At 32.8% G+C, this 27941-nt stretch overlaps 1 protein-coding gene across 1 annotated transcript; it reads right to left on the bottom strand.

The window, feature by feature from the left end:
- Positions 1-405: 405 nt before the first annotated feature.
- Positions 406-27611, bottom strand: LOC144848534 (uncharacterized). The gene is made up of 4 exons (XM_078705326.1): positions 27279-27611; positions 9832-10097; positions 9105-9479; positions 406-4653 (listed from the first exon to the last, which is right to left on the bottom strand). The coding sequence occupies exons 1-4, from the start codon at positions 27445-27447 to the stop codon at positions 4528-4530; spliced, it is 936 nt and encodes a 311-aa protein (XP_078561452.1). The 5' UTR covers positions 27448-27611; the 3' UTR covers positions 406-4527.
- Between the last annotated feature and the right edge of the window lie 330 nt (positions 27612-27941).

Raw genomic sequence — 27941 nt, 5'->3', positions numbered from 1 at the left:
CTATAATCATGAAGATAGCTCCATGCTATAATTTCAGAAACCAGAAATTAAAACACTAAAAAAACCACCCCAAAAAATGATTTTGCTTATGAAAAGACTAAATTAAAGTTAAATTAAAACAATTTTTAGACTTTCAATTACAGTTTTTCAGGTATATATTTTGTTTCAGATCCGATTTTTGGTCAAAGTGAATAACTATTATGTGACAATAAAAAAATTGTAAAAAATGTACAGTGCCCACACAGCCCTCTCCCCTCTTGATCATACGCATGCGTTTGACATTTTGACAATTGTACAGAGAGCCAAAAAAACATAATATTGATTCAAAACATATTCCTCTTTATTTATAATCAAATCAAAATGGCGGTGAAAACATTGGATAACAAATGAATGCAATGCACATGATAAAGTATATGTTTTTTTATTAATTGAATTAAAATACATTGGAAAATTAACTACAGTCCACCAACCTATCCATCACATTCAAATAATAATCAGACTTTTCAGTAACTTGGGGAGTTTGTGAGAGGATATTTTGTTTACTTGGGGAGTTTGTGAGAGGACATTCAATTCAGCTTCATCTCTGTACACAATATTACAACTAGAACTATTACACTTTTTTGTAAAGCAAAACTAAATTATTTGATTTTATTTTTTGCACCTGCACCTATGGAATGCTATTAACTTTCATTTTAAAATTATATCGACAAACTTTGTTTTAAAAAAACAATGAAAAGATTGATAAAAAAAAATGTACCATAATTTGAAACGGTATAATTAATTTTTAGAACCATGTCCATACCTTTTATTATAAATTATGATTTAAGTGAACAGAGCTTTTGATCAAATTTAACATTTTGAAGAATTTGTTGGCTATATTAAGGTAAACGTCTTTCAAATTTATTTATCATTTTTGTCGACCAAATAAATTTTCCCTGAAACATACAGATATACTTTGGTCATTTTAAATAAGGATCGATACCTGTTTTAATATAAATTGATCAAATAGTCATAAGAAAAAAAAACTATGAATTTAAATCTAACCTGTCATATAATAAAGTTTAATAATCTTACAAAACACAATTTTGCATATGTTCTTTTTTTTATCAAACTGATTTAAAAAGTTTGGTTCGTCAAACGCTTTTTCATCTTCCTTGAACTGTCGCGTGTGATTGGTCAACTCACTTGCATTGTGCCTACGTTGTTGCACTGTGTTCTACTGAGAGACGAACTTAAACATGCTGAACCACGATCGGTTTTTGACAAAATAAAGTTCAGTGGGAATACAGCTTTAATTTTCATAGAATATTGGTAATATTATTAAGTTTATAACTACTTCCTAAACTCGTTCCCATGCCCCTAATATAACTTGGGGTTAATTACCTACTGTTAGATAGAGCACTAAAACTTATCTAAAAACCAAAAAATAAAAATAAAAAGCAATACACATCATAATATGCTTTTATACATTTACATACATATTTGGCATAATCTATAATTCATATTTTTATCACCTCACTTTTTTAGTCAGATTATTTTATTTGCTTGCAATAATACAATCAAACAACAAATAAACAAATGTAATTCACAATACATGTACAATCCACCTATAGCTGATAATCTAAACAAAATTAATAAAGTATAATATAAATATATTTATCATTATAAATTGATTTTGTAATACCATTCATGTCAATAACCAGCTAAGCATATTACACTACACTATTTCAATGCCATTTGTTAAAGTAATTGAGCACTAGTTTATTTATAGGCCCTATAAGTAAAACACGACTTAATGCATTTGTATATAGTACAACAAGAGTGTGTGTGTTTTTATACATATTTTAACAGTTCTATGTGTTTTCCATATTTTAGTAGAAATAATAAATGCTTCAATCTAGTTCTAGTTCATTTAGGGACCATGTTAAATTATTCACTGCAGTTACTGCAGTAATTACATTAATTACATACAACAATGTATAATTTTAGTTTGTTTAAATGTAGAAGTTTATGAGGCAGTCATTGCAATAAACAATATGTATGATACAACCCCCCCCCCCCCACCCCACCCCCAATAAAAGATAATTACATAAACAGGTTAAAGAATAAACAAAATACAGTTACTGCAGTAAACTGCAGTAGAATAATTTTAACATGATCCCTTATGAAATAAAAATCGTCACTTTCAATGCTGTCCTTGGCTTCATTTATAAAATATTTAATTGTTTTTCTTTTATAATACAATTGTGTAAAACCTACAGAGGGTATAAAACCTTGAACAAAATGTTGAACATCCAAAATCTAAATTTTACTTTATAATTAGAACAATCTCAAACTGAAATTGGCAGTTTAATTAAGACTATTGTTGCGTCAAAATTTATCTAAACTATCATAAAATCAGTTTACTGATTATATGAAAGACTAGAGACAAAATATTTTGTATAATAAAAGTATACTATTTTAACAAAATATAAAAATCTTTGGCCATGTTATAATAAGTGACGGTATTCAGAAGTTTGCAAAAACAAATTTGATTTTCAAAATGCAACAATTATAATTTTTAAATAACAATTGACAAAAATAGCAGTATATTTATTACATTTAATGAAACCAAATAACATACTGTAATAGGTCCAATAGGTGTATTGAAGATGATAACCAAAACATTGCTTATAAAATTTAGGTTTCACTGCGGAGTCAGTGTCATGTGACCTGCTTAATTTAGTATTTGGGCAAGTGACACTTGCCACACTATGTATTTACTTCATTTACAATAATAAGTGCAAATATAAGTGCTTATTTGAGAAAGATTCTTATTCTAAAAGAGAAATTAATTTTTAAGAAAGTTATGTAATGTAAAAATAACACAGCAATAGGAATACAACACTAATAATTCATTGAAAAAAAAAAAATAATTATTACAAAAATTATATATAAGGATCATATTCACAAAGCAACATTTTTAAGATTTACAAAAATAGATAAATACGCATAGTCTGCAACATATTTTGATTTTAACACATCACAATTTAATAGAAAAATAAAATTAACCAGCAAAAAGAACTGTAACAAATACTAGATGATAAAATATAATTTTAAGCATCATAATAGCATAGCATAATCAGTTTAATAGTAAAATAAAAAAATGTTATTATTGTAAACATTCACATTAAATTCACTGAATACCAGACAACCTGAGCGGGAAGCAGGAACGCATGCTGTGAAATCGCTTATCATTACAAAAGGAGTATTGCGCTAAAAACATTTGCATCTTTTTATGGATCAAAAGTAAAATGAATGTTAATTAGTTTTTCTCACAAACAAATTATTAACCAAAATATTGAGCAGATAAATTAGTTGGGGCACACACATTTAGATTGGTTGCCCGAAGGAAACTTTAATTTTTACAAATTCTGCAATAATATGGCTCTTTATTTAGGGTATATGTTTTTATATTTTTAAAAAATGCAATGTCTGAAGTTTCAACATTCTACTAATAATATCGGAAAAACAATAAAACTAAAATAATAAGTTATTTAGTATAAGTTATTTTTATATTTGAATTTGAATAATAACATTAAAGATTATCCTTCAGAAATAATGCAAAATCTAAATTAAAATAAATTTTTATAAGTAGATATTTCTAAATTAGTCATATAAATTATTTGTGATACCTTTTTACAATTACGTAAAACCTATACTACATTTTTTTTTGTTTTCTTCAATTTTTTTTTAGAAATTTCAACATTAATATTTTGATGAAATTCAATCTTTTTTATTGTATACAGTAGAACCTTAATTAAGAACACACCTTTAGGACCCCACAAAGTGCCCCCTTAACCCTTTCACTGCGGAGCATTATTCCCACCTGTGTGTAATATATATTTAAGAAAAACATGATATATTAATAAATTGCAAAAAAATACTAATTGAGATAATTGTGTCATTATTTTTGTGGTGTGTGATGGCCAAAGGGTTAGTCTACAGTCCGGTATAAAAAAAAAAAGTAATTTGCATATTGATGACGTCATGTGACGTCATTACAGGTATTTTGGATTTCGTGTTTTTTATCGAATCAATGATAAAAACTATATTTTCTATAAGAAATTCTTGCAGTGAAAGGGTTAACAGGTGCTGATGGTAATGTTATAACATATATTACACCTCATGCAATTTACGGAAACTGTCCTTAATAGGGGTGTCCCATGAAGAAGCTAGTCGTAGTGTTATAACTATTATTATCAATATCAATTTAATAGGAAAATGACCCATAATATGGATGTCCCCTTAATAGAGGTGTCCCTTGAATAGAGGAGTTCTACTGTATTCTTATTCATAAAATAGATAGTCCCATCAACATTACCATATATGAACATATATCATGTTCAAATCATACAAATTTATATGAATATAGATTTTAAAATTATATTTAGAAAATAAGCAATGTTTCATATTATGTAAAGCTCATTTTTACTCTCAACTGGACCGGATATTTAATTCTTTCCTCTAATTCTGGCTAATTATTGCCTACAGCTGATTAAATGCTTGGTTCTTTGATTTCCAATCGCTAGCGTGCGCATTTTTCTTCTTAGATTGGCCCATTGCCAGGTTTCGTGCCTTCGACATGTCCGATAGGTCAAGTCCGCTGGTTTTCTGGAATAAACAAAAACATAGATGATAGATTTGTACACTTGAAGTTGAATAAAAGGTAGTTAAAGTTAAATAGGTGGCTTGTATTTGCAAATGTTCCCACACGAGGGCGTGGTTGCGGACTAGTCCATTATGGTTCAGGAGTATCCTAGGAACATTAACTTTTTGTATCTAAGCCCTCGCTCTAGAGAGCACAGGCTAATGTCGGTTTATCCAGGTAAGCTAGGCACAAAATAGATGTGTATGTTACACACTAAAGTAACTGTAAGGGGACACTTATCCACGAAAAATGATTAAGGAAAAAATACATGTTTTAAAAGACTATGGCCATATGACACCTATATATTCAGGGTACACATTTTTTGGTACCAAAGGTGTCCTCAAAAACATTTGAATTCATTTAAGCCAGTGTTAATGTACAGTAAAACAAATTAATCATATCAGACTATAAAATACTCTATGATATGATATTATTTATTTCATTTGATTAATTTACGGCAAATACAAATAAGCTTGGCACAAATAGCTTTATTGTGCCAAGAAGTAGCAAAGAAGGCCAACAGCTTCTGTCGCCAATCCAACATGACACGATATTAATTTATAGAGAATGATGTCACAGCACTGAACTTGGCAAAGCATACAGGAAATGCACAACCAACACGTCTATTAAGTAACAATGAAATTAAACTCCCGAGGAATATCATCATATCCCTATGGAAAGTTTATGGGATTGTGCCTTATCCCAACGGAAAATGTATGGGGTTGTGGCCTTTTGAAATAAGTCTCCCTATACATGATACACTAACACAAAATGTAATACACAATGTATGCATGTAATGTTACAGTAAATAATCCTCTATATGTTTTTCCAATATTTTAATAATACATGCACGACATGACTACATTTATAACTATGAATTGAATTTAGATCAGAGGCATAAAGATTCTAGGAAAAAATAATCAAACGTAGTCCTACATCCCTTTTTTGAATAACAAACATACAATGTTTAAACTTATTTTGTGAATAATTTTAAAGACAGAACGTATGGAATATAGCAAGGGTTTGGCACAACACATGCAGATTGCAAGCCAGCTTAAATATACATCATTTGTCATGTCAATTTTTATTGTTGTATTTTTCACTGATAGATCCATATTTTGTGTTCATGATGTTCATAAACATGACATTTTGGGGGTGGGGGTGTGGGGTATGGGGGAGGGATATGTTTATATAAATGGAAAGGATGTTTCCATAGATGCAATCAGATGAAACTACAAATATTTCTTGCTATTAATATATATATATATATATGGTCTAATGGTTAGGACATCTGCATATCAAGCAGAAGGTTCCGGGTTCAAGTCTCGGTTGGGCCGACTTTTTCTCATTCTCACAGATTTCCTCATCTTTATCGTTTCAAATTAAGTAATTAAATTTCAGTATATCACTGTTCGGTTTAGAATTAATGTTCTGTACCTGATGTGTTTATATATATAAACACGTCAGGCAAGAACATTAATTCTAAACCGCCCGGTGATATACTGAAATTTAATTAATTAATTTGAAACGATAAAGATGAGGAAATCTGGTTGGGGCGACTTTTTCTCATTCTCACAGATTTCCTCATCCTTATCGTTTCAAATATATATAATATATCTATATATATAATATATAAATCCAAAGGCAAATTACTGAAAAAATGACAATGCTGTGGGTATCAATGGCTGGATCTCAATGGAGATACAAAAAAAAAGATTAGGAAGGAAGCATACAGTAGAGAAAGGGTTAGGTTCGGGCAAAAAAAGAAATCTTTACTCTCTGAGGTAGAAATTTGAATCAATCGATTTGGTCTATGTGTATCAAAATCATAATTTTGTTATTGGAAATGATGTTTACACTAAGATAATTATAAAATGGAACTACTACACAAACATATGTTAGTATACATTCTAATGATATTTACATACTGTAGACCTATGTTCTTCTAAAGCATAAAGAAAGGGTTAGATCTGAGAAAAAAAGAAATCTTACTCTGAGTGAGAAATTTAAAACAAATGATTTGATTTTAAAAAAAATTTCATATCAGCTTCTGCTTTTACAGATTTTTTTTTTCCAACTTTCGTAAGTCTTTGATTGACACCAAAGTGTTTAGGGTGATGTCCTGAAATAGAGTGAGTGGCCGAGCGGTTCAGACAGTGGAACCGTAATTACGTAACCATAACATCGGCAAGGGTTCGAGGCTCACTCGCTCCATGGTTCTGGTGGTAGAACGAGTCTTCTCGGATAAGGACTATAAACTGTAGCTCCAGTGTACACATAGCTCATGTGCACTTAAAAGAACCTAGTACATCTTTCGAGACGAGTAGGGGGCTACCCCGATGTACTAGTCCACACAAAACACAGCCACTGTCACACACAGCCACTGTGCAATTGGGACTCGACCGTTTTAAAAGGTGTTTACCACCTATTGGTCCCGTTCCTTCACTAACAGTGTTAGTGAGAAGTTGAATAAATAAAAGTAAATAAAATAAATAATAAAATAAATAAATAAATGAATAATGTTGCCAAACTTCCGACAGCATCAAGGACTCTCGGAAAAAATCCTTTAAAAAGCAGCAGCTGACAGCTGATATAAATAAAAAAATAGAAAATCAAAATTTTAGCAGCCAATGTAAATGACCTTGTAGTTGATAATAATCATTCAATTCATAATGGTTGAATGACCAGTAACAAGGAATGAATTCACTGCATATACATCCTGGTAATCCAAATTAAATTCTACAGCACTTGAAATTAGACCTACCACAATGATATTGACACTGATTTTCCGGTAATAAATTACCAACATGGATCTAGTTGTTCTGGCATGATGGAAATTGTTACATGTCCACACTTACAAATATTATGTATTATCATGTACCAACACAGAAGCTCTATTCACACACAATTGTAGTAAGCTCAGTGATGTAGCCACAAGAAATAACAGGGGGATCAAGGGAGGGGGAGGGGGGTCCCTCTGGCTCACTTCCCCCACCTAAATTTCGTAAATTGTAATGCAAAAGTTGGAAGATCATCAAATTAAGCTCAGCCCTTCATTTCACCATTTTTAGGCCCTGAGATCTCCCCCCCCCCCCCTCCACTCTTATTTCAAAATCCTGGATCAACCACTTAATAAGGTTGTGCGATTTTCGCAAGAAAAAGGGAACAATTCCTGTTCAAGCCACTGGGTTATCAAAGGCCTATGTAAAAAAGTGGTCAGGTTGAAACCTTACCAACCAAACTGGTGGTTACGGCTTTGAAGCTGAAACCCAGTATTATTGCTGATTAAAACGCAAGCAAAAAGTAATATTGCAGCGACTTATTCGTGAAAATTAAATGTGAAAATGGTCCCACTAAAAGGTGTAGATTTGTCATTTATGTATGTATGTATAGAAAAGAGGTGCGAAAATAATTGCGGAATTGAGCAGTTCAAAATTTTAACATTTGTTTATAGTTTCCGTAACTGCAAACAAGTAGGTGTGCCAACATAAGGATGTGATGATTTTTTTTAAACATACTGTTGGTGCTGGGATTATAATTAAACAGTGTGTGGTATCTGAAATTTAGTTTATACTGTAAGTATATGAAGGTGCAGGATTTTATTGAGCTACTAGGTCAAATGGTATCCTGTATAAATATACAATAAGTAAAATAAAATTATCTGTGTTGCAATTGCCTAGTAGCCCCACTTAGCTTTGACGATCTTATTTAAATAAATGTCATGCATACAAGGTGTTATAATAAGTTGACTATGGTCAGCTCAAAGTCTACAGACAACGATCTCTTTTATCAGTAATTTTGTTTGCTTGCTAGGGCCGGTACCAGTAGAAACGATGATACAATTGCCTATACGTGCGGTATGGCGATAGCAGGCCATGAGAATTATCTACTAAGGTAGCCATTAACTATGCATGAATATATGACTTGGCTTTTCTAACATGCAGGCCAACCATGATGGGTTAATAATTCATAATTCTCAAACATTTGATGAATAATATTAATAAATCTTTCTCCATTTGCGACCTTATTTTCAGTGATAACATATTTTTAGAAATGGGTAATAATACCAACTTTTGCCTAGCAAAACTACTAGTATACAAACACCATACAAAACTCCCTTGTTACGTCCTGATGTACTATATATAAACTCCAAGTTTTGCTAGGCAATGTGGAAGAGGTATTGCACCTCCGCAAGCTTGTGTTCAGCAAATTGCAGTTATTTTGAAGAAATAACTTTGTTTCATAACCTATTTTTCACTTCATTCAACATATAGATATCAAATTTGAAATTAGGTGAACCAGTGCCAATCAAAGTCAATGTATTAACCAATATAATAGTGTAATCTGTTCAGCCTATGGCCTCTATGATCATAAAGAAATATGTTAAGTTTGATGTACATGGACATTCTCTTACCTGTGGTTTTGCTGGTTCTACTGGGGCTGGTACTACTGGAGCTTGGACTACTTGGGCTGGTATAGGTACTTCCTCTTCTTCATGCTCTTCTTCTACAACTACTACTGGTGATGGCACATCTTCCTCTTGATGGACTGGTTCTGGTTCTGGTTCTGGTACTGGTTCTGGTTCTTCAGGTGGTGGAGGAGGAGGAAAGTCGTCGCCAGAATCTGATGGCTGTTCTTCTACTTGTGAATCTAATTGTGTTTCTACTGGTGCTGGGTATTCTTCTGTTTTCTCTTCTTGGTTGTCAACTGGATCTTCTGTGATGGCGATTGCTGCCGCAGCAGCTACTGGAACTTCAATTTCTTCACTAGATTGACTTACACCATTTACCTGTACATATAAATATAAAAACATTCAGGATCATGTCAAAACTTCTACTGCAGTTACTGCAGTAACTACATTTGTTACTCCAACACATGATTCAGTTTGTTTCTATGTGGAGGTCTACTGTATATGGCATTTACTATAATCAACAGTGGATGACTGTAAAGAATAAATTCAATGAACACTGGTTAGTGACAAAGATGCATCCCCATACAGTACTTCAGTTTGTGTTTGGTGTGAGCTTAGAGGTTTCACAACTTTAGGAACTTTATAACATTGATGGTACTTTATTGGGTTCTTTATTCCTTACGTCTCCTAAGCTGGTGTATCCAGGATAGTATTATTATTTTTAAATTACCTCAGGCTTTTCTTCTGCTTTTCCATTCTGTTGTGGTTTTTCTTTCTCTTCTTCTTTGTATCCCGTTATCATTTCTTTTTTTACGGTAACCCCTCGTTTCTTAAACCAAGCATCTAGGTCTTTGTCAACGACCAATAAAATGGTCACGCCTGGTTTCGCTTTTATCCTCGCTACAACTTGCGAATGTGTTTCTCGTTCAATATTTACATGATTTACTTCAATAACTCTGTCACCGGCTAAAAGTCCTGCTCGTTCTGCAGGCGAATCTAAAGAAATAAATTGATCATATTTCATTTCACTTTCTAAAGACACAGTGAAGCTCTATAGCCAGTCTCAGCTATTCATAAGAGACAATGTTAAAATAAACTAGAATTTAATTCGTCACTTTGACGAATTATAGGTGATCATTTTTATAATTTTATTGACATTAATATTTTTTAAACATGCACGTATTTTAAAATACAATCAGAAAATGTTGATGTATGCCATCCTATTATACGGTTATACTATAGTGCTGTGCCTATTATATGCCATATACATTATGTACAGTATATACTGTATATCTATATACAGTGTAGCATTGGTGAAATTACGGACACACATCATGTTCTAATTTTTCGGCACTGATGACATTATCAAAATAAATTTGTGGATAACAATATCGAAAGATAATGAATTGAGCAATAAAATATAACAATTGGAAGAAAATTTGGCACGTAGAAGGGCGGTGCGCGCTCTTTAAAAATTGTATAACTTTGACGAAAGAGATGAAAAAACTACTTTTTAACTTCAACTGGCCATATGATAACGTCACAACATCCGATAGGCTTAATTTTTATAATAATTCATATCTAAATTTCACCAGCTCTCATAATAAGTTATAAACATCAAGGTCAACTTTAATTCAGAAGAGCTGTAAGGTATTCAAGTATACCTTGTAGGTGAAATTACGTAACCACCGTTATTTAAATTTTAAGACGTGATGACATCATCCAAATGAAAATATTGGCAACTCCTAAGTAACATAATTGGTTGAGGTAGAATATATTAAAAATTTAAAGAAAATCGATCACAGATAAGCGAGTTGCGCTCTGTTGAATATGGTGGTCCATTACAAAAGGGGAAAAAACGTTATTTTAAAAATTAATGTGGCCAAATGATGACGTCATACCATTTTGTACGTCTAATGTGTATATACATTTATATCTACAACTCATTGGCTTCCAGAATAAGTTAAACAAATTGGGGGTCATCGTGCATTCTGAAGAGTTATATTAATTTTAAAAAGGCCTTATTTTTTACCATTTTTAGCACTTTTGTACAATTAATGTGCGCATTTTGTCATTTTTAACCTGCTCGTATAGCGTTATTTTAAGTCGGAACAGACTCAAATTTGGTGAATGTACTAAGGATGGTGAGTAGAATACGATTTGTAAAAAAAAATCATATTTTTTACGCATTTTAAGAATTGCGCACGCAAAAATGCATTTTTGCGCAGTAATTTTTTGAAACACGCAAATGGCCTAACTCATGCTCTAAATTGATCAAAACTTAATTTGGAGCTTTTTAAATTTTTAACGCGCAATTTCACGTGCATGACCTTGAAAAATGTAAGTTTTTATTTGTTAATATTTTTATCCTTCACCTGAAGTTTACGTATAGTGAATTTTATTGATATGTGATAAAGAGTTATGGAGATATGATTGATAGTGTGATTTCATAAAATCGCGTATTAATGACGTCACGGTTGAGTGATCACGCTGAAAAGCTTATTATGGCTAAGTTAAAGTATTTGAAAGACATTGTGAAATTGTTGTGATCATTGTTATTCAACTTTTTGAGATAATTGTTAAACAAAAGTGTACAGAAAGAAGAATAATAACAATAATAATAAAGATTTTGTACAATAACAATAGGTGATCATTTTATTCTAAATGATCACCTAACTAATTATTCATATTCTATAGAAATATACATAAACTCCAAGAGCGCAAACCCCTGTCTAGGCATATAAAAATCACATATTCCCATACAGCCATAAAACCATCCTTTAAAATCTTATGAAAATCGAGCACTCATTTTTTGAGTAATCCTGCTAACTAACAAACACAGAAAGGAACACACCCGATTGACCTCATAACCTCCTGCCATTCTGGCGGAGGTAAATATGTTGCTGAAATACCAAATCCTAATATTCATAATTAACAGGCATAGAACAAATTTTAAACATTATTAAAGAAACAAACAATAATAATTAATATTTAAGTTTCTAAATAAATGATGTATGTTGAAATGAGATACCAATAATAATTAATATTTACAAAGGAAGACACAGACAATAAACTAATTAATATTCATATTATTCTTGAAGAAACAAACATTATCTTGTTGAAATATAAACCATAGTGAATATAAATTATGTTCTCGGTACTGTATATTCTTCAAATACAGATTATCATTTTCTTAAACAATAAATTTTTATTTGGTTGATGGCTTACAGTAGTAAAGAACTAAAGATTAGCTGGTATATAAGAGTGAAATAACAACTTCATAAATGTGTTAATAATCAAGAATATTATTAACAACCAAATTCAACAATTTGTTATGTGAATTTAGGAATCATTTCAAAATTATTCTGCTGTAGTTACTGCAGTAACCGCATTTTTTTACTGCAATAATGTATATTATTTTGTTTCCAGGTATTGAGTTAGTCACTGCAATCAACTTGTATATGATTTTTTTACCAAAAAGAGCTTGCCAAATAATTGCATAAACAGTTTAAATAGTAAACAAATGTAATTACTGCAGTTACTGCAGTAGAATAATTTTTACATGGTCATGGCGGAACTAATCTATATCCCTCTCCCACTCATCAACCTACACCCATGTTTGTTTATTTATTATTTACTAAAGAACACTCAACACCTATTACTATTGTAATTACTATCCTATACAATGCAAATTTCAATTCACTACCATGAAGGGTATTCAATTCTCCTGAAATTGATATGGTTTCTTCCAAACTAAAAAATCATTTTAAAAGTTATTTCTGAAAAAACTTGTCAGATAAATATGTTTTCTTCATCTGTTCACATTTTCAGCATTCAGTTTAAGCATGGAGGTATAAAAATAACATTTTTTTTGGTTGAATTATTTTGATTTTACATAAAACCAAGTATAAAAATAAAATTATGTCTACAGGTACACCTAAGTTTTTTTGGCTTTTGATTTTTTAACCGTTTCTGTATATATTTTCTAATTTTAATTTTTTTTTTTTTATTATTTTTTTTTTACAATTGATTTTACATAAAACCCATTATTTTTAATCAACAAACTTCGTAATTCAACCACCTCATACTAAATTTAAATAAAGTGTAACAAATAATAACACAATTTGACACAGCTAATATCAACACCTCAATTTAAAAGTAAAACTATAAAATCATAGAAAAATCAAGGCAAACGGAACACTCCACGATTTATTTAAACCTTGTTCACATGTCTGACTGTAAAACCAATCGCGAGCTGTCAATTGCTCTCTAGTCGATGGGCCATTGGAGCTAGAATGTAATCATTTTATTTTTAAAATATAACTTTAAAACTCTTGGATTTGAATTCAACCATGTGTAAAGAATAAAAGAAAAACTCCCACGATAACAACTGCCATTCAGAATTCAATAAGATTTCAAAGGCAAAGAATACTTTTGGGTTGACATGAATGGTTATATATATAGGTGACTCATTTAACGGATCAGTAGTTATACTTTGTGACCGAGACTGGCCTTCATATTGATAGAATTGTATGTATAGTAATAGTAGACGGACTTTTATATGGGTGTACAGTACCATGACTGTACAGTAACTAGAAGTTCACTGATCCACCTAGCGACACAGCTTATCACTGGGTGGATCAGAGGAATTTTTGATAATTTAAGATCTCTTTCAAACACATTTACCAGATTTAGGCTGATAGACAAAGGCCCAAGCCAACTTCAGAATGTCGGAAGCAATGTGAAGGAAGGGGAAAAGGAGATTGGGAAAATGTGAGGGTGAAAAGGGAGAGGAAAATGGGAAGGTGAAAAGGGAGAGGAAAATGGGAGGGTGAAAAGGGAGAGGAAAATGGGAGGGTGAAAAGGGAGAGGAAAATGTGAGGGTGAAAGGGGAGAGAAAAATGGGAGGGTGAAAGGGGAGAGGAAAATGTGAGGCTGAAAGGGGAGAGGAAAATGTGAGGCTGAAAGGGGAGAGGAAAATGGGAGGGTGAAAAGGGAGAGGAAAATGTGAGGGTGAAAGGGGAGAGCAAAATGTGAGGCTGAAAGGGGAGAGGAAAATGTGAGGGTGAAAGGGGACAGAAAAATGTGAGGCTGAAAGGGGAGAGAAAAATAGGAGGGTGAAAAGGGAGAGGAAAATGGGAGGGTGAAAAGGGAGAGGAAAATGGGAGGGTGAAAAGGGAGAGGAAAATGGGAGGGTGAAAAGGGAGAGGAAAATGTGAGGGTGAAAGGGGAGAGAAAAATGTGAGGCTGAAAGGGGAGAGGAAAATGTGAGGGTGAAAGGGGAGAGAAAAATGTGAGGCTGAAAGGGGAGAGGAAAATGGGAGGGTGAAAGGGGAGAGAAAAATGTGAGGGTGAAAGGGGAGAGAAAAATGTGAGGGTAAAAGGGGAGAGAAAAATGTGAGGCTGAAAGGGGAGAGGAAAATGTGAGGGTGAAAGGGGAGAGAAAAATGTGAGGCTGAAAGGGGAGAGGAAAATGTGAGGGTGAAAGGGGAGAGAAAAATGTGAGGCTGAAAGGGGAGAGGAAAATGGGAGGGTGAAAAGGGAGAGGAAAATGTGAGGGTGAAAGGGGAGAGAAAAATGTGAGGCTGAAAGGGGAGAGGAAAATGTGAGGGTGAAAGGGGAGAGAAAAATGTGAGGCTGAAAGGGGAGAGGAAAATGGGAGGGTGAAAGGGGAGAGAAAAATGTGAGGGTGAAAGGGGAGAGAAAAATGTGAGGGTAAAAGGGGAGAGAAAAATGTGAGGCTGAAAGGGGAGAGGAAAATGTGATGGTAAAGGGGGAGAGGAAAATGTGACGGTAAAGGGGGAGAGGAAAATGTGACGGTAAAGGGGGAGAGGAAAATGGGAGGGTGAAAGGGGAGAGGAAAATGTGACGGTAAAGGGGGAGAGGAAAATGTGACGGTAAAGGGGGAGAGGAAAATGGGAGAGGAAAATGTGACGATAAAGGGGGAGAGGAAAATGGAAGGGTGAAAGGGGAAAGGAAAATGGCATGGCATAGTGAGAAAGGGTATGGAAAAAGGGTGGTCTTCTGTAACCTCTCAGCATATGATTGGTACATGCATTGATAGGTAGCATATTTGGGCAATTTATAACCCAATATACAGTTTTATACTCTCTCAAACATACACCTTTTCCAGTACTGTACATATTTGTACACTGCTATAAAATAATACAACCACTTGTTTCTATTTATACAGATTCACTAGTATTATCTGTGTTTATAATACTTCGTTTATGTTTATGACCTGAATATAATGGTAGGAATGTGTGAATCTTTTCACTTCAATTCACCCTGATGCCTGAATTCCAGCTGTCACTGCCGTATCAATGTACATCTTATTTTAACATAACTCGCTATATAAAACAACGAAATACCAATACAGTTTATTATACAGTACAATATGAATATCCCAACTCCACAATTTCAAGGACTGATACATTCTGGAGAGTTTCAACATTAAATCTCTTAAAATGTGTTAAAAAGTATGGGTAGGAATATTACTGTATACAAATAATGAATGTTTATGAGTGTAATTGGTACAAGTAATGACATGAGGTGAATGATGAAAGGTTATATTTCAACGAGGCGAAGATGTACACTTGGTCATTGTTGTGATGACAGTTTAGCATTGACCTCAAGGTCAAGTACAACATGGTTCTTGAAACTCAATAGGATCCTATATATTCTTAAACAATACTTTTATTTACATGAAGGAATTTAAAACCACATAATTGCACAAAAGCAGTAATATAAATCTAGCCTTGTACAACAAGTTTCTTGAACTCAATAGGATCCTATATATTCTTAAACAATACTTTATTTAACACGAAGTAATTTAAGACCACATAATTGCATAAAAATAAAAGCAATATGGTGTATCTAGTCCTGTACGGTACAACAGGTTTCTTGAACTCAATAAGATCATATATATTCTTAAACAATACTTTATTTAACATGAAGGAATTGAACATCACAGAATTGCATTTAAGCAATTCTGTGGTGCAACTCCCGCTTTCATTTCCATGGCATACCTAGACACCTTGTACTCAAGAAATAAAATGGTGCGATTTTCACAAGAAAAGGCAACATTCTCTGTTCAAGCCACTGGGTTGTCAAAGGCCTCTGTGAAAAAGTGGTCAGGTTGAAACCTAACACCAACCATACTAGTGGCTATGGCTCTGCTACTATAGTAGAGGGTACAGCAAAATCAAATGATGATGGTGGGTATATGTTCCCACTTGAGGCCATGGGTCACGGACTGTACCATTTATGGAGAGGGGTGTTCAATGTGTTTATGAAATACTGTACAGAAATATCACTCTTTGAGGAGAATATGCCATTTTTGGTTTATCCATGTATTAAAGCAAGGCACACGAATGCCTGGGCAACGCGTCAGCCATGATGTAAAGAATTTAATCAAAACAACAAGATTATTTTAATACTTCATTAGTTCTAATACTCATTAATCAGATATTAGGACATATACAAATATATGGGCTTAATTAATTAGACCTATAGTGCTAGTGCTATAGGATAGCTGCTCAGATATATAGGCCTAATTAGTTAGGCCATTGTACTGTATACTTAAATTTCACATTTAATTGGAGCTAAGATATAATTTATCATCCACTAAATCATTAGCTACTAACAGTACTATCATAATACTATTATGATAAGTGATATTGAGAAAATTAGAAGAATATTTTAGACTCACTTAAAACTAAAGTGAAAAAAAACCAAAAAAATCATACTGTAGTTAGATTATACATGTTATTTTGGGAGTATTTTTTAGGCCTACACTATTCAAAAATAGTAATTATTATATACAGTACTGCTTTGTTTTATCATGTATAGTGTACTGTACCCCCTGGATCTGCCTCTGATATTTATTTTCTTTTTAAATACTCTATAACACGACACAGTCTAATTTACACGGAAAAGATTTTCATTTTTTTAAAAACATCTACAGTATAGTGTATTGTACCCACTGGATCTGCCTCTGATAATTTATTTTCTTTTTCAAATACTGTATAAAATATAACACACAGTGTAATACACGCTAGAATGGATACTAAAATGAACACAGTGTCTAACAATATAAACACTATCAGATTATACACACACAAAAACACCAGACAAAAATTAAACATGTATTTGATACAAATCCTGCTATTCATCACAACTACAGGAGTGACATGTATTTTTGAGGTGATCTTTTGTTTGCAGGGTAATGAGGCGGAAACTTAGGCATTTGCTAGCTAAGTACACCTCAATACCTAATCCTAATATTAATTGATATACTACGGTACTGTACAGGCTATGAAATATATATTTATATATATAAACACATCAGGCAAAGAACATTACTTCTAAACCGCCTGGTAATATACTGAAATTTAATTAATTAATTTGAAACGATAAAGATGAGGAAATCTGAGAATGAGAAAAAGTCGCCATTAGACCACTGGGGCTTTCATGGTATTGTTCAAACTCGATTGGATAGCGATTCTTTAACATTCTCGGCGTGGTACGGCGGAACAGCACTAGTCCCTCAATTGTACGCACGCGCACCAGAGATAAAATTGATACGCCCTCATCTATTCAGTATTTTTATTCTTGAATCGGGATCTCCGAAAAGATACTTTTATATATATAAACACATCAGGCAAAGAACATTAATTCTAAACTGCACGGTGATATACTGAAATTTAATTAATTAATTTGAAACGATAAAGATGAGGAAATCTGTGAGAATGAGAAAAAGTCGCCCCAACCGATATATATATATATTTATCCAATCTGCACAAAGTACTGTTTCGATTTTATTAGATCTCGTCAGTGCAGCTCAGGTTTCGAAATGAAATGTACAGTACCGCAGAACTGGCACAATATATAGGCTGAACCAGTTATGTTATTCATAATGTTCTCAAAAAAACAAATTTGTAAGCAAAATTTACGCAAATATACGAAAATAAAAAAAATCACAATTATAGTCAAACATGTAAACAAAACTGTATACTGTACCCACTAGTGATTAATTCTGTGTGAAGGGAAACTATCTGTAGAATAAGTGATCATGTCTGTTTTATTCTACTGCAGTTACTGCAGTAACTACTGTACATTTTTTTCACAGCAATAATGTATGATTAGTTGGTGTTAATGTAGAAAGCTTATGAGGCAGTTACTGCAATAAATAGTGTGTATTTCGACAAAAAAACTTACTAAATAATAATATAGTAAAACGGGTTAAAATACTTTTTTTTAAATGTAAAGTTGGTTACTGCAGTATTCTGTAGAATAATTTAATAAAAATCACTCACTGCAATAGATAGTGTGTATTTCGACAAAAAAACCTTGCTAAATAATGATATAACATACAGTAATAAAACAGGTTTAAAGTACTTTCTTTTAAATGTACAGTAGTTACTGCAGTGTAGAATAATTTTTTACATGATCCCTAAATGGTTTTTTAGAAGAAATCTAATGAATTTCTGAGATATAAAATGTAATAATTGTTCTTATCGAGACAAAATATAACACAGCGAGTCTGTTGTATTTAAGATATAGATCAATTCTACATACAAAATAGCAATACAGTGTTTATGCACTCAACTATGAGGAATCAGTGTACACTGTATAAAATACTGTAGCAATTAATATTACACATTTCCAATCAATAACACGCACAATGAAGAATACCACCTTTATATCTATAAATACACGTAAACATGTATATTATTGTCTGTGCCTTGTCAGTGAAATACAGTAGGAAAGATGATACTCTCTCCTCATCCTTCGGTTTAGGCTATTAAGTTGTTGGGCATAATGTATAATAAAAAACAGTTAGAGAGATCATCTGCTGATTTGCTGAGCCTAAGGGCCTGTTCAGACCTATTTAGTTATTCTTTCTTATCGTAGGTGCCGTACAACTCCATATGTCTGAACCAGGAAAAGATTAGTGGCCACCTCTTACGACACTGATCTTTAGTTCGTTCCGACAGCTCAAAATACAAGAATAGTGAACGATGCTTACGATAGAAAAGTCATGCATCAACGATTTTGATTTCTAACCAATCAAATTTACTCCTGCAGACCCAAATCGGTGACACTTCAGTTTCAAACGAAAACGTTAGTTAAGCAAATCTGAACAATTTGTATAATATGACATTGCTTGCGATATGATCTGAACATATCTTAAGTACAGTTGGTGTTCTCAGAACTGGGTCATCCTGATTTATGGTTGTTGGTGTTCCTATGGTTCCTGGGGTTTCCCAGTTCCTGGCTTACAGTATATAATACCGCCGGATATTGTAATAATCCCGATCCAATCATATCCTATCCTGCAAGGAGACTTCATTCATTTTTTTCCTTCAACTCTATAATACTGTTACGGTATCTTTGGAATTAAATATTCCTAAAGCTCTGTCTACACTATTGAACTTTATATGACAAAAAAAATGTGATTTGCCCATATATGATAATGATGATGATGTCATATCACTACCATATTTGGTTATATCACTACCATACTTGGGCACATTACACTTTTTTGTTATGAACTAGTTAGATAGTGTAGAGAAAGCTACAGATATACCGATATTTTTCATTTCATATAACTCAGCCATTAATGTACATCACACAGAGTTTGTTAATGTCAAAAGGGTCATATAAAGAAACGGTTGTCAAGGAGGCAAATTTCCTCTAAAATTCTTCAATAAATTAGTGTATGTTGACAGGAGTATACTGTACAGTGGATCTAGCTATTCAAACACTACAGTACTTCCTGGTTTTGGTTTAGAGTACACAAAGTGTTCATTCAATAATTAAGAAATACCAGAGTAAACTTAACACCTCAATCAGGGGCGGATCCAGCATTATAGATTGGGGTTGGGGGTGGGGAGAGGGCTAAATATTTTATAAGTGATAAAAACCATTCGTCGGATTGCAGAAAAATGAAAATAGCATTATTTTATTTTAAAAAGACATGGCACCTCTTAATTGGAATTGAGAGGGGGGGGGGGGGGGGGTTTAAAGCCTGTTTATTTCCCGCCTAAGCAAAACATTGCCGTTCAATTGGATTTGCCGGCGCCGAACCAGAACCATGCCGGAACAGGTGTGAAAGACTGAGCCTGTCATTACAGGGACAAGAAATAACCTGTCCTCCCTCTAGTCTCCCCACAATATGGACTTCTGTGCCTCTTTGTTTTTTATGGTGGATCTACAGTTACTACATACAGATAATAATAACAATAATAATGGAAATTTGTAAAGCGCAAACATCCGTCTAAAAAAAAGACGCTCACTACGCTACTGACAACAAAGAACATGAAAAAAAGTTACAAATCTTAAAGACTATACAGTATATTATCTACAGCAAATTACCATGCATAGCATTTAATTACCTTTGGGTCATTCCATGCCAACTCAACAAATTTTCTGAAAATCATGGCTGGGTACCCCCTCAGATTTTCTTGAAACTTTTATATAATATGCAACAATATGTCTCACGAACACACCAAAAATTTCAGTTGCCAACTCCAAGTCGTTAAAAAGTTATGGCCATTTGAAAATGTGTCGTCTGTAGAAATTTTGGTCTTAATAAATTACCTTTTTGTAAAGTTGCATTTTTAATTAGCCATATTTTAAAAACTATTAAAGCTAATAAGCTGAATATTGATACACTGACATAATTTTGGTCATAGGTTAAAAATATGAAAAAAAATTTGCTGTATCTCAATTATTTTCCGAGTTTTTGGTCCCTAGAGACCCCAATTTATTTTGTTGCAAACAGTTTCGGCAATTTTTACCCCTTATTTAAATATGAAAATACATTTTTAAATTGATTTTTTCCTATACAATGTTAATATATGGTGCTAAATGTATCCATACAAAAAAGTTCATCATATTAAAAATTCATCCTAGGGGTACACTGCGCGTCAAAAAGTCACTCGGGACACAAAATACAAAAAATCATTACTTTTTCGTTTTGAACTTTGACCTTGTGGGCAATTATTCCCGAAGTTGAAACTCATCATATAAGTTCATCAATGTATGATTCAGCTATGTTCCAAATACCAGTTTGGTGTCTTTATTCCTTCATGTCCAAATATGACTATGAAATGAAGGCGTTTTGTGTCCAATTGTAGCAATTTCAATGTAAAACATGCTATCGTCAATTTTCGGAAGATCATAATTTCAGTATTTTATCTCCTAGTTGCTTTTAATACATTCAATTTTAGACAATTTTTGGCCCTGAATCCATTTCTGCAACATTCACAGTAACAAAATGAATAGTTTAAAAGATATACGTGGTCAAAAATGGCTCAAGTGCATAAATAGTGTGCACATATTGCTACAATCGCGATATTTAAATGGACATAAGTTTTATACTGAAACCCCTAGAACATCACAACTTGTTATCCTAGCAAAACTTTTGATCCTGAATCCATTTCTGCAACATTCAAAGTAACAAAATAAATAGTTTAAGAGATATACATAGGCAAAAATGGCTCAAGTGCATAATTAATGTGCACATATTGCTATAATCGCAATATTTAAATGGACATAAGTTTTATACTGAAACCCCTAGAACATCACAACTTGTTATCATAGCAAAACTTTTGATCCTGAATCCATTTCTGCTTCATTCAAAGTGACAAAATGAATAGTTTTAAAGACATAAGTTCTCAAAATGTGCACAAATTTGACCATTATGCATGTCACATCTCTCTCTCTCCGCATGTGTATACTGAAACACCTGTACAGTAGCTGCTTCTCCAAAATGATACAATGTTTAGTTTTTAAGAGAATACAGTAAACCAAAAGAATGAATCGAATGCAGGAGGTACATTATTTATTGAAGTATTCATTAGACTGATGGTGTGCTTCTTGGATGTTCATGAATTTTACATAGACGTCCAGGCCATATTTTCTTCTGATCTTTCAAGTATTGTTCCTCCAATGTTCCATTCTTTATCATAAGTACTTTTATAAAAAGATGACTATATTTGAGAGGGAACACCACTACCTATATTAACATTTGATGTATACATTTTGTTAGGAAATTTATCATCTCAGCCCGTTCAACTAACGTTTGGACGTACTGTTATGGACATACATAAAAATGTACGTCCATATAACGACAACAAAAAGAAAAGAAAATTAAATGAAATGTTCATGATTTATGAATTATTTTTTAATCATAAGGCTAAAAAATGATAGTTCAGCTAAAAAAAATCCATATCAATATGCAATTACGCAACTAAGAAAAAATGATTTGTTGTAATGTTGTTATGGACATACACGTCACACCTAAAATTTACAAATTTTGCACAGCCAGAATTTTTTTATTTCTAGGGAAAAATTATAATAATTATGCATTTCCTTTTTAAAAACATTAAAATAAATTGCCCTATCATGTTAGAAAAATCATTTTACATTATATGTTTGTAAATTGAATTTTTAGCAAAATTCAGAAAAAAAATGGGAAAAAAACATTTTTCAAATGTACGTACATATTCAACAGACAAAATATTTGTTTTTTTCTGATTATTTATATATAAAAAAACAATTATAATCAATAAAAGTTCAACTAATAATATTTAAAATGACACCATTTATGATTTTTCAATGTCAATTTAAATTTTTGTTGCACTGGGTGACATTTTGCTGGAATTAATTGCCCATATTATATACATATTTGCAATTGTTGCTGTGTGCATTCACTCAAGGGCTATTTTTTAGCACATGTATCTTTAAAACTATTGATTTTGTTACTTCATTGATTGTAAAAATGGATTCAGGATCAAAAGTTTTGCTAGGAAAACAAGTTGTGATGTTCTAGGGGTTTCAGTATAAAACTTATGTCCATTTAAATATCGCGATTGTAGCAATATGTGCACACTATTTATGCACTTGAGCCATTTTTGACCACATATATCTTTTAAACTATTCATTTTGTTACTTTAAATGTTGCAGAAATGGATTCAGGATCAAAAGTTTTGCTAGGATAACAAGTTGTGATGTTCTAGGGGTTTTCAATATAAAACTTATGTCCATTTAAATATCGCGATTGTAGCAATATGTGCATACTATTTATGCACTTGAGCCATTTTTGACCACGTATATCTCTTAAACTATTCATTTTGTTACTTTGAATGTTGCAGAAATGGATTCAGGGCCAAAAATTGTCTAAAATTAAATATATTGATAGCACTAGGAGATAAAATACTGAAATTATGATCTTCCGAAAATTGACGATAGCACGTTTTACATTGAAATTGCTATAAGTATACACAAAATGCCCTAATTTAATAGTCATATTTGGACATGAAGGAATAAAGACACCAAACTGGTTTTTGGAACTTAGCTGAATCATGCATTGATGAACTTATATGATGAGTTTTAATTTTGGGAATTATTGCCCACAAGGTCAAAGTTCAAAACGAAAAAGTAATGATTTTTTGTATTTTGTGTCCCGAGTGACTTTTTGACGCGCAGTGTACCCCTAGGATGAATTTTTAAAATGATGAACTTTTTTGTATGGATACATTTAGCACCATATATTAACATTGTATAGGAAAAAATCAATTTAAAAATGTATTTTCATATTTAAATAAGGGGTAAAAATTGCCGAAGCTGTTTGCGACAAAATAAATTGGGGTCTCTAGGGACCAAAATCTCGAAAATTAATTGAGATACAGCAAATTTTTTTTCATATTTTTAACCTATGAGCAAAATTATGTCAATGTATCAATATTCAGCTTATTAGCTTTAATAGTTTTTAAAATATGGCTAATTAAAAATGCAACTTTACAAAAAGGTAATTTATTAAGACCAAAAATTCTACAGACGACACATTTTCAAATGACCATAACTTTTAAACGACTTGGAGTTGGCAACTGAAATTTTTGCTGTGTTCGTGAGACATATAGTTGCATATTATATGTGAGTTTCAAGGAAATCTGAGGGGGTACCCAGCCATCCCATTTGTTGAGTTGGCATGGAATGACCCCTTTGTACTTACACTACAGTAGTACGATAATAAATAATCTATAATTATTAATAAGCGAGATTTTATTACAAATGACTCCTAGGGCTACATGAATTACAGTAGGATGCAATGTCTATAAACGTTGTAACGATTAGCTGTAAATTGAAATATGTTGTATACAAATTGATAAATTAAATCAATCACTTACAGTAGAAACTAGGCTAAATTTTATATTTATTCGGCACATAATTAAGATATACAGTACAGTAATATTGAGAACCCCCAGATTTTAATAGGCTTTTAATGGTGACATCACCAATAAATAAATTTTCCTAAATTTAAAGATGTCGAAAATTACAAAAAAAATTACCGTATTTATTCGAGTAAATGCACGGCTTTAAATAAACTCCTCCCTCGACTGAACGTCCTCAACAGAACATCGATTGGAATAAACGCCCCCCACCCCCCACTACTCTCAAATAAATGCCCATGGGCCTTTATTTTTTTCTCAAACAAACGGCCCGCCACATGCATATATACAGTATTCAGTATAAGACATTTACTGTAATGTGTAGTAGAATTTATTGAATTCCCATGATCTATAATTGGCAGGGCCGTACGCAGGATTTTATTTGGGTGGGTGCAGATTAATATATTTTGGACCTTTTTCATAATATTGAGTACTTATTTATTTTAAGACCCTATAAAATGTGGACCTTTTACAGTTTGGGGGGGGGGGGGTACCCTGCGTACGGCCCTGATTGGCAAAGCATTTATTTGATAGAATTTTTACTATATACAGTATTATCACTATATTAATGATGTTGTATTTTTTCATTTTGAGGGAGAAAACTCAAATAAACCCTCCTGAACAATAAACAATGGGGGTAGTTTATTCAAATAAATACGGTTAAATATACAAAGCAAATACACTTTGTAGAAAATGATTTGCATACATTTTGCAAAGTAAAAAACATGGAATACAATATATTCAATTTCAAGATATTACTGCCTTGTTTTTTAAGGCGAGCGAGTGCGATCACTCACCTAACACACTGCTAAACTGCCATTGAGGAGTGCGATTTACAACACGCTTAAATTTGGTAAACTTCTACAAAATACAAACAGCACACCTAGAGCACCCCTGAATGTATTGAGGAGTGCAATTTGTAGCACACTTATAATTTTCAAAAGACAAGGCCTGTATTACTGTAACTGTATGTTTCAATTGGTTAGGACGCCAATTTGACCAGGTAAACATTGATAAAATCACAACACACTCTTCAAAGTGATATCAAATTTCGATGGTAAATATAATTATCTAATGATACGAGAGCTATAACGAATCAATTACATGTTTCACGATTTCGCATCCAGGTGCTAATCACAGCTAATCGCTTCATTTTTCCAATACTGATGATTTTCACAATCAGTCAATTTATTTTATAAAACACCTCGATTCTGTAATATTAGTTGTATTGTGCATGAATAAAAGGTACCCAGCATTTTTTCATCACTTTATTCATTAATGCACTGATACCATGTGGTTAGATCAAGCTCAAAGCTTACGTTTTTTCTGTACCGAGTAAAGTGTAAACGTACGCATTACTAACCAATTATCCAACATTCCCTGTGGAGAAACCGGATTAAACTCATCAATCATCATGGCAACCACTGCATGACAACCAATAACAGTATTAAAATCTCAAATCACAATAATAAACAAAATGAAAATGCTATGTACTGTAAGTGTATGTTTCTATAGAAAAAATCCAAAAGAACGGATACCGTAAATTGTAACCCTGGGTTATTATTCTTTGATTGTTTTTTAGGGGAGGTTACTATTAGAGATAGTGGGTTACTAGTATTACTAATCTTAAATTAGGCACCTGAAAATAGTAACCCACCCCAACTTTTCCGGTCAGCAACTCATAGCAAAATAATAAAATAGAACTCTAACTTTATTTTATAAACTCAAAAACACTCAATCCTCCCCCACTCTCGAGATCAACATGCATTATCTCCTTATACAATACGGCTGTCATAAACGTCTTCATAATGTCATTTTGTCAGTAGTTTTTGTGACTCTACTAGTAACCCAGATGGGTTACTATTAGAGTAGTGGGTTATTATTATAGATTGACTTATAAGGTGGGTTACTATTAGAAGGGGGGTTACTTTTAGAGTGTGGGTTACTATTAGAAGATTTATGGTATCTCTTTGAAACTAATTTGACAAAAATCACTTTGTAGGCTACTACTCTGTGTACTACAGTAAAACCGGTTTCTCATTTGCTGGTCGTTTGTAGTTGGTGATGTCATGAATACGGTAGATAGATGCTCGCGCAATTCAGGAACCATCTGAGATGAGGTCAAATTGAGACCGTGATTGCGTTGTAGCAAAAAAATTGTTTTTAAAACCGGTTTTGACAATCAGGCCTAGAATCAATTTTTATTGGATTCTTTTATAAAATACCAATTTCACAAAGATTATGATCCAATTTCAGTTAGATGGTACTGTTCATTACATGAGAGTGTCTCTGAACTTCAACATGTTCTTAAATTTACTTATCTATGCAAAGAAAGAGAATTACTGTAGTACAGTAATAGTATCAAATACTGTACTTGTCCAGTAAAACGTAAAATTTATTGCAGGTGATTTTCAGACCAATAAGTTGAATGAGAACACCTGTGGATTGATGTCCATCACAAGAGGGCTGGATATACTGTATCTGTATCAGAGTTGGTCGCAGAGAAATATAAAATGCACACAAAAAATACAGTGCATAAATAACTTGCTAAAAAAACATGATTTTTTCATTAAAAACAATGTTTTTGTTCACAGTCACACCTTTCAACCATGACATATGAAACAATCATTCATTGTTATTGTTGTCTATTTAATCCTTTAATTAAATGAAGACAACAAATCAAATGAACTTAATTTCTAGAATTGTAAATTAGAAAACACCACATAAAAATTTCCGACATTAATTATTTTATATAGGCCCCTTTAATTGAAAATACAGACCTCTCTACTGTACATAAGACTAAACACAAGTGTCTACAAGCTAAGCAGGTACTTAGTCTAGTCAGAGCTCACGCACTCAGTGGATAGTCACAAAAAGAAGCAACCATTCACATAGAAATTATAAATCATCTAGGCTAGGCCCGAGAGTGTTTACTTACCTTGATCAACCGCCCTGATATATTGGCCGTGTTGGCCCTTTTCACCGTGGAGATTGAAGCCATAACCCGCCGGTCCTCTTTCAATAGTGCATAACCTTGGCTCACTTGGTGGAACGTCAGATTTTGATTTAGATGACCGAGACCTCCTCTTTTCTTTGTCACTCACCATTTTGGAAATTGGAAATACTTCACCTAAGTTCGGATGAACAATCTACGATAACTATTCCTAAGGATTGTGTCTTGATCTAGAAGTTATAAGTGTGTAGTTTATGTGTGTCTTCCGTAACATTTATTTGTTTAGACTAGCGTCCGTATACACACCATTACCGCGAAAGTAACAACCTTTGAACTTAAGTACAAACTCGACAACCACCACCCACAACAACTAACGAATGGTGGCGCTATTTATGGTTACTAAGTGATGTAGGAATAAAATAAAATAATTGTCAATTTAAACCGATTCACACAATTTTTGTTTACATTTTCCCAATTCAACATCTGCAAGGAGCCAATTTCTTATATATTATAAACCAATTAATTTGGTACACTTGCGAACAAATCCAACAGTAATTTTTGGGTGGCATTCGAACCCACGACCTCCAAATCACTAGCCTGGCATTCATACCTCTAGACCACCGAGCTTGCGCTGATGAATAGATGTTA

The sequence above is a fragment of the Antedon bifida genome, chromosome 7 (assembly GCF_963402885.1).
Source record: "Antedon bifida chromosome 7, ecAntBifi1.1, whole genome shotgun sequence".
Taxonomy (NCBI): Eukaryota; Metazoa; Echinodermata; class Crinoidea; order Comatulida; family Antedonidae; genus Antedon; species Antedon bifida.
Note: the sequence above shows the minus strand (reverse complement) of the source record. Positions and strands in the feature narration are given on the sequence as shown.

Bases quoted from the DNA above. Each gene is read 5' to 3' on its own strand.
- LOC144848534 (XM_078705326.1), bottom strand. From the start codon at position 27,447: ATGGTGAGTGACAAAGAAAAGAGGAGGTCTCGGTCATCTAAATCAAAA. The intron at 10,098-27,278 runs GTAAGTAAACAC...TTATTTCTTTAG, and splicing joins TATCAGGGCGGTTGATCAAG to ATTCGCCTGCAGAACGAGCA. The intron at 9,480-9,831 runs GTAATTTAAAAA...TTATATGTACAG, and splicing joins AAGCAGAAGAAAAGCCTGAG to GTAAATGGTGTAAGTCAATC.